Source organism: Haliaeetus leucocephalus, unplaced genomic scaffold (genome assembly GCF_000737465.1).
Source record: "Haliaeetus leucocephalus isolate CR32 unplaced genomic scaffold, Haliaeetus_leucocephalus-4.0 Scaffold175, whole genome shotgun sequence".
Lineage (NCBI taxonomy): Eukaryota > Metazoa > Chordata > Aves > Accipitriformes > Accipitridae > Haliaeetus > Haliaeetus leucocephalus.
In genome coordinates this window covers 287,594-294,954 of record NW_010972611.1, presented here as the reverse complement: position 1 = coordinate 294,954, position 7,361 = coordinate 287,594, and the positions used below count along the sequence as shown (strand labels likewise).

The following is a 7,361-nucleotide window of genomic DNA, read 5'->3' as shown; positions in this document are numbered from 1 at the left end:
CGATGGGGGTGCAGGCTCTGCGGCTGCTCCTCCTTCTCCTCCTCCTCGCCGCGGGGCTGCTCCTCGCCGCCAGCACCGGGGCCAACGGGAGCGGCGCAGGTAAGCGGGACCGGGGAGTCCCGGCGGGCCGTGTCCCCCCCCGCCCCGGCCTGCGGGGGTCCGTTCCTCGCTTCCTCCAGGGCATCGCGCGGGGACCCCCGGGGACCGGCAGCAGCTGGGGGTGGCCGTGCGGGGGTCGCAGCCCCGCGGGATGCTCGGTGCCTCCTCCGCCTCGGGGACGGCGGTTTGGTCCCGCCGCGGAGCCGGCTGCACCGTGGGGACCGGCGCTCCCCGGCCTGGTGGGGCCGTGAGGGGCGGGGTCCGGGGGAGACCCCTGCCCCTCCAGCCTCCCCCGGGGTCCAGGAGGGCGGGGGTCCCCCGGGGAGCCGGGAGGAAGGGGGGGCTGCGGGAGGACACTGAGGCTGCTGGGCCGGACCTCCCAGCCCTCCCCCGGTCCCCGAGCTGGTTGTACCGGGCAGCTGGGCTGGGGCTGACGCAAGGCCTGGCAGGGGACCCCGGGAAGCCCATCCCGAGGCAGGGGCGTTCGCTCCCCATCCCCCTGCCACCTCCCACCGTGGGGTCCCCTCCAGGCGTACCCCAGGCTCCGCTGGGAGCCAGCATCCTGCGTGGTGTGGCTGGGGGATGCTCAGGGTTTTGCCTGGGGACAGCCTGGGAGCTGCTGGGGTGAGCGTGGGAGCCCCCTGTTCCGGCTCCCCACCCCAAACCCCTGCCCTGACCCTGGGGGGCCGTGCTCTGATGGGCAACTGTGGGGACCAGGCTGTGACAGGGGCCGGGGCTGTGATGGGTAACAAAGCTGTGACGGAGCAGCTCTGGGCCCTGTGCAGGTGACAGCTCGTGGCAGCGCCATGCAGAATTGGGACACTCCTGGCATGTGACCCCCTGGGTCCTGAGGGACAGCCAGAAGCTCAGCCTGGCAGAGGCAACCCAGGTGAGCCCCCACCCACATCCCTGGGGAGCCTGCGCCACGTAGAGGCTTGTGACAGTGGGGTGGGAGCTGCCTGCACCCCACCACCTCCTCCTGCCCCCTTCCCGGTGAAGGATACCCGGCATCCAGGTCCCCTGGTCCCATGTCCCTGGGGATCGGAGCACCCGGAGCCTCTGGGCGCCCCAGGGGCAGTGGGGAGGGGGCCCCCAGCAAATCCTCCTTCCCTTCCAGACCTGATGCCGGGAGGGACCTTGCTGGGTCGGGGTACCCACCCTGCGCCCGGCACTCCTCCCGGCTGGGGCGGAAGGGCCCAGCCCGCCCCACGGCCGTTGGGAGTCTCTCTGGCGTTTCCGCCACCCTGCACCGGGCAGGAAGCGCGGGGGGCGGCGGGAGCAGGGGCCCGGCTCTGTCTGACCCCCCCCTTCCCCAGCACAATGAGCCCGGGAGGGAGGGACCCTTCCTGCGGGGTGTGAGGGTGGGGGCCGGGGTGGGCAGGGGATCCCTTCCGCCCCCTCCCTCCGGGCACGTGCCAGGGCCAGGCAGGTCCCCCGGCCTCCTGCCGACACCCTGCTGGGGGTCACGGTGTTTCAGAGGGTGTGGGGGGGGGGTGGGAGGGGCCCCGCAGCTTGGCGCAGGGTCGGGTCCCCTGGGGCAGGGGGGGTCCTGTAACTGCTGCCTGTGGTAGGGGGGGTTCCCCGCCCGGCTGCGGGTCCTGCTGGAGCTGGAGGGGACACAGCTGGTGCTGGAGCTGGAGAAAAACTGGTGAGTTGGTGGCTGGCTGGCGCAGAGCAAGGGTGGGAATGGGATGGGGGTCCCCGGGAGTCCTGTATCCATGAATGGTGCATGCAGGGTGGGGGTCCCATGGGCTCTGTCTCTGTCCATGGTGCACAAGGGGTGGGGGTCTGAGGGACCCTCTCTCCATCTGTGGCACACATGGAGCGGTGGTCCCTTGTTCCTCATCTCCGTCCATGGTACACCTGGGGTGGGGGTCCCAGGGACCTTGTCTCCATCCAAGGTGTGCCTGCAGTAGGGTGGGAGGTACCAGGGTCCCCATTTTCATCAGTGGTATGCTCAGAGTGGGGTGAGCTGGGGGTCCCTGCTGCGGCGGTGATGCATGCCTCTTGCAGGGAGCTGGTGCTGGGTGCTGGGGCGCTGCTCTACTACCTGCCCAATGGCACGCGGGTGACGCAGGAGACCAGCGAGCAGGTAGGGCCTGGGTGCATCGTGTCTCTGAGGGCCATCTCTAAGCCCCAGAGGGACCCCAGTATGGGGCTGGCTCTGGACTCCCCTCTCTCTGCTGCAGGAGCACTGCTGCTACCGGGGGATGGTGCGGGGCTTCCCTGGCTCCTGGGCCAGCCTCTGCGCCTGCACCGGACTCAGGTGAGCCCCTGGTCCCAGCGGTCCCCGAGCCTGGCTCCCACTGTGCCACTGATGCCTCCTCTCCCCTTCCTCAGTGGCCATCTCTGGCTGTCGGAGACCAGGAGCTACGGGATAGAGCCGGATGCTGGCAGCCCCCCAGGGCAGCATGTCGTGTACCGGCCACGGGAGGTCCGGCTGGTGCCACGGGCCTGCGGGCAGGGCCCCCTGGCCCAGCCCCGAGCAGAGGAGAGGGAGCCCCCGGGTCCACAGAGGGTGGGTCACCCACAGGTCTTGCCCTGCCAGAAGGTCCCCTTGCCCATGCCCTGACCCCGTCTCTTCCTCAGGGCAAGCGGGCGGTGGCAGAGCAGTGGTTCGTGGAGCTGGTGATGGTGGTGGACCACACTGCGGTGAGTGCTGGGCAGACGGCCCTGGCACAGGGGCTGCCCTGCTCCCCCGCTGGCCTCCCTGACACCCCTCTCTGCACCCCCAGTTCCAGAATTACCCCAACCTGCAACGTGTCCGCACCCGGACCCTGGAAATCGCCAACCAGGTGGATGCGGTGAGTCACCGCCGCGACCCGCCGGGCACCATCCGTCCTAGCACAGTGCTCGGCTCAGCTGTGCCCTTGCTGCTGTGGTTCTGGGGGTCTCTGACCACCCCCCATACCCCATAGTTCTTCCAGCCACTGGGATTGCGGGTGGCCTTGCTGGCAGTGGAGGTCTGGAGCGAGGGCGACAGGTTCACGGTGGGCAGCAGTGCCCGGGCTGCACTGGAGCGGTTCCTGCGCTGGCGCCAGGAGGAGCTGCTGCCCCGGCTGCCCCATGACAACGCCCAGCTCCTCACGTGAGTGGGGGACTGGATGGGGCTGGAGGCTGAGGCGCACAGGCAGCCCTCCTGACCCCTGTACTCTCTCCTCAGGGGTGCCCACTTTGATGATGTCTCAGTGGGGATGTCGGCTCAAGCCTCCATGTGTTCCCCTGCGCGCTCTGGAGGGGTCAGCATGGTCAGTACGCCCTGTCCCTCGCCATCCCCCTGCCGCTGGCCCCCCCCTGACCTGCCCTGTCCGGCAGGATCACTCGGTCAGCGTCCTCGTCGTTGCCTCCACGGTGGCCCATCAGCTGGGGCACAACCTGGGCATGCGCCATGATGGCGCTGGGCGTTTCTGCGACTGCAGCGACCTCCGGCAGGACCGCGGCTGCATCATGGCATCGCCCACGGGGTGAGGGCTGCAGGCAGGGCCGCAGGGGGCCAGGGCTGAGCCCCCTCCCCACCTCACCAGCCCCCCTCTGGCTCTGCAGGCTGACGCCTGGCTTGAGCTTCAGCAACTGCAGCCAGCAGGACCTGGAGCGCAGCCTGCGGCAGGGACGCGGCTGGTGCCTCTCCAACGTCCCTGAGCCCCAGCGCCTGGCTGGGAGTCCCTACTGCGGGAACCGCTTCCTGGAGCCAGGCGAGGGCTGTGACTGTGGCCTCAGCATGGTATGGGAGGCTCTGGGTGGGCTGGGGTCCCCCCTGTCTCCCCCTGCTTCTCCTGAGCCTGGGGCTGCCCATGCCATGGCTCTGCCCAGGGACACTGTGTCCTGGCCCTGCCGTGGGGCTGGCAGGGGGGATGCCGGTGCCACCCGCTCACTGCAGCCCCTCTGCCAGCAGGAGTGCACTGATCCCTGCTGCAACAGCAGCACCTGCCAGCTGATGCCCGGGGCCAAGTGTGCCACAGGGGACGCCTGCTGCCAGGACTGCCAGGTGCGTAGAGACCGGCAGCTGGCAGGGCTGGCACTCCAGCCACTCCCTAGGGTGGGTTTCTTGAGGGTCCCTGCTCATCTGACTGTGCGCCCTCACAGCTGCGCCGTGCTGGACACCTGTGCCGGGCGCCCCTGGGCGAGTGCGACCTGCCTGAGTTCTGTGACGGGGTCTCGCCACGCTGCCCACCCGACACTTTCCTGCAGGACGGGCAGCCCTGTGCCAGCGGGCAGGCGGTCTGCTACAGTGGCACCTGTGCCACCTATGAGGGGCAGTGCCAGCAGCTGCTGGGGCCAGGTACGGCGGGGCCAGGGCGGGGGCGAGGGGCTGGGTGGGGGTGCTGAGGCTTGCTGCTCCCCTGCTGCAGGCGCCGGCCCTGTCTCCAGCTCCTGCATGGCCTCCCTGAACGTGAAAGCGGATGAACGCGGGCACTGCGGGCAGCTCCCCAATGGCTCCTACATCGCCTGCACCCAGCGGTGAGCGCTGTCCCCCCTTCACCATCTGCCCCTCGCCATCCTGCCCTGCCCCTGATCCCTCTGTCTCTGCAGGGATGCTGGCTGCGGGATGCTGCAGTGCCAGCGTGGCAGCACCCCCGGGGACAGACCAGAAGGGTCCTGCCAGGGGACCCTCCTGCCTGGGGATGAGGATGTGAGCGATGCGGCTATGGTACTGCCCGGCACCGCCTGTGGTCCTGGGAAGGTGAGCGCCAGGGTGGTGGGAAGGGGGCCAGGGGGCTCACCCGGTGCTGATGCCCTGTCCCCTGGGCAGGTGTGCCTCCAGCGCCAGTGCCAGGACGTCTCCGTGCTGGGTGACCAGCAGTGCCAGAGCAAGTGCCACGGGCATGGCGTGAGTGCGGGGCTGGGGGGTGGGTGCTGGAGGTGGGGACCTTGCCGGAGGCTGAGGCTTGGTGTCACCCACTCAGGTGTGCAACAACCACGGGCACTGCCACTGCGAGCAGGGCTGGGCCCCCCCGACCTGCGAGAGCCCCGGTGCGGGGGGCAGCCAGGACAGTGGCCCTGCCGCCCTGGAGCGAGGTGAGGGCACAGGCAGGCGGCGTCTGCCTGGAGAATGGGGCTTTGTGTGGCCGGCACGGCCTGAGCCAGCATGGGGTGCAGCGGGGGGGGCTGACGTGCCGCTCTCCACAGGGGGGAGCACCCTGCCCACCACCCTGCTGCTGATCACGCTGCTGGGGCTGGCCCTGGCACTGGGGCTCTGCTGCACCCGCCGCACTGGGCTGCACAAGCGCCTCTGCCAGCTCAGCAAGGGGACCTCCTGCCAGTACAGGTAAACGCACCGGCAGGGACAGGTGGCACGCATGCCTCTGTGCATGTGTGTGCTGCAGCAGGTACTGGAGCTGCAGGCCTGCATGTGGGCATGCACATGTGTGTGGCGGGTAAGCGGAGTGTAAGCATGTGCATTTGCATGTGTGTATGTGTCCTGTGGTGGCTGACCAAGCGGTGTGCATGCCTGCATCCCCATGCAGGTGACAGTCTGTGTGCGTGCGTGCCCGCGTGCATCCCTGCCCCCCTCCCCCGGCGCAGGTAGCAGATCCTGTCATGCATCATTGCCCCATGTCACCGCGGTTCCTCCCCCCTACTGCCCTCCCCCCCAGCCCTGGGCTGAGCCCCCCACTCTTCTCCCCACAGCGCTGAGACCCAGGCCCGATTCCTGGGTCCAGAAGCCCCAGACGGCTGGAGCGGGTAACGTCACTGCTGGAGCCTGGGCGTGGGGCTGTCCCTGAGCCGTCCTGCTTCGCAAGGCCTCCGGTGCTGCGATCTTCCCCTGGCAGTGCCCGTGGGGTGTGGGGCAGCCCTGGGGTGCAGGGTGTCACCTCTTCTGGTGCTGAGGGGTTCGTTTCTCTTGGGCTTCTGCTGGTGTCAGTGTTTCTTGGTTGCCGTGTGGGGTCCCCCAACTGCCTGGAGCGAGCGGGGCCTGATCCTGCCTCTCCTTCTGCAGGATCTCGCAGCCAGAGCCCCGGTCAGGCAGCCAGGGCCCTCCCGAGCGCCCCCGGCCCCCACAGCGGCATCAGGCCACGGAGCTGCAGGTCATGCACAGCGGCAAGGTGAGAGCTGGGGGGCTGGGGATGGAGGGGGCTGTTGGCGAGGGTGATGCTGTCACTGTGGTAACAGGCTGTGGTTGCCGTGGGTACCGGGGTTTGGTCTGGTTGTTGCCGAGGAGACATCCCCGGGTACCAGCTCTGAGAATCCCTCCGTGCGGGGCCGCATGGTTTGACTCCACGGCGCCCTGGGACAGGAGCAGCCTGGCACAGCCCTGGACCGTGCTGCTCTGATGCCCTGTGCCGCGCTTGGCACTGGCTGCACTTCTCCGGGATCAGTGCCCAGCCAGGGGCTGTGGCGGGCATCCGAACCGGGGCTGCTGCTGGGGGCCTGAGCCCCAGAGCCGCCCACTGTGTGGGGGGGTTTCTGCTTCGCGGCGGGAGGGGGGTCTCTGCATGCTGCACGGCTTGCCCTGCTCCAGGGCTGCATGGCACGCCTGCCCCCTCTCCCTCTCTCCGCAGCCGGCTGCCCTCGGCTCGGCCCGGCCCGGTCCGCCCTCGCGGCCTCTCCCACCAGATCCTCTTCCCAAGGTAATGCCTGGGCTGGGGTGGGGGTCCCGGGCAGCACCTCCCCGGCCACTGGCCACCGCTGCATGCCTGGCTGCGCATCAGCTCTTGGGGACCTGTGGGCCGCGGCTCGGCTCCTAGTGCCCACCACCTGGCAGAGCCAACACCCCACCACAGGAGAGCCCTGGCCCCCCAGAAAACCTCCTGCCTGGTAGGAGGCTCATCCCCTGCGGCCGCCGATCCCCCAGCTGTCTCACTGTCCCTGCTCTCTCTGCCCAGGCCCCCCCCTCGGACAGGCCCCCCCCCCCACCCCCCCGCCCCCCAGCGGACCCCGTGGTGCCAGGCACTCAGGTAATGGCGGCACGGCGGTAGCACCGGCATGTGGAGCAGGACGGCGTGCACCTGGGCCGGGCCTTCCCTTGCCCCTCTCCTGAGGCAAGGGAGGTGATTTGGGCCCCCTTGAGCCCAGCGGGGGGGTTGGCCTGTGCCGGAGCTTTGACACCCCGATTCCCCTGTAGCCCCCAGGTCCGGCCAAGCCCCCCCCACCTCAGCGGCCGCTGCCCTTGGACCCCCCGGGGCCTTCGCTTCCCCACAGTGAGACACCCCCTGGTCACCCCTACGTCACGGTGATTCCCTCCAGGTGAGCATGGCGGCAGCGGGGTGGGGCAGGACCGGGCTGTGGGGTGCCAGGTTGGGGGGGCTATATGGTGCCGTAGT

General features: G+C 69.7%; 2 protein-coding genes across 2 annotated transcripts in view; both read left to right on the top strand.

Moving 5' to 3' along the window:
* The first annotated feature begins 2 nt into the window (after positions 1–2).
* ADAM15 (ADAM metallopeptidase domain 15) lies at positions 3–5,791 on the top strand. The gene is made up of 20 exons (XM_010564164.1): positions 3–99; positions 180–346; positions 1,671–1,747; positions 2,113–2,191; positions 2,289–2,365; positions 2,440–2,617; positions 2,689–2,751; positions 2,835–2,903; positions 3,018–3,187; positions 3,263–3,347; positions 3,415–3,563; positions 3,643–3,820; positions 3,992–4,084; positions 4,183–4,378; positions 4,449–4,557; positions 4,630–4,780; positions 4,850–4,927; positions 5,004–5,115; positions 5,227–5,365; positions 5,728–5,791. The coding sequence occupies exons 1-20, from the start codon at positions 3–5 to the stop codon at positions 5,783–5,785; spliced, it is 2,325 nt and encodes a 774-aa protein (XP_010562466.1). The 3' UTR covers positions 5,786–5,791.
* Positions 5,792–6,128: 337 nt separating this feature from the next.
* Positions 6,129–7,361, top strand: part of EFNA4 (ephrin-A4) — a 6,700-nt gene continuing 5,467 nt past the window's right edge. Inside the window, exons 1-4 of the mRNA XM_010564163.1 lie at positions 6,129–6,143; positions 6,600–6,668; positions 6,924–6,995; positions 7,163–7,284. Coding sequence (XP_010562465.1) covers positions 6,129–6,143; positions 6,600–6,668; positions 6,924–6,995; positions 7,163–7,284 — 278 coding nt within the window. The remainder of the gene's footprint in view (positions 6,144–6,599; positions 6,669–6,923; positions 6,996–7,162; positions 7,285–7,361) is intronic.

Excerpts from the sequence above, each read along its gene's own strand:
- ADAM15 (XM_010564164.1), top strand. The coding sequence starts at position 3 with ATGGGGGTGCAGGCTCTGCGGCTGCTCCTCCTTCTCCTCCTCCTCGCC. Across the intron at positions 3,821-3,991 it reads GTGACTGTGGCCTCAGCATG|GAGTGCACTGATCCCTGCTG; the intron begins GTATGGGAGGCT and ends CTCTGCCAGCAG. Across the intron at positions 4,085-4,182 it reads CCTGCTGCCAGGACTGCCAG|CTGCGCCGTGCTGGACACCT; the intron begins GTGCGTAGAGAC and ends GCGCCCTCACAG.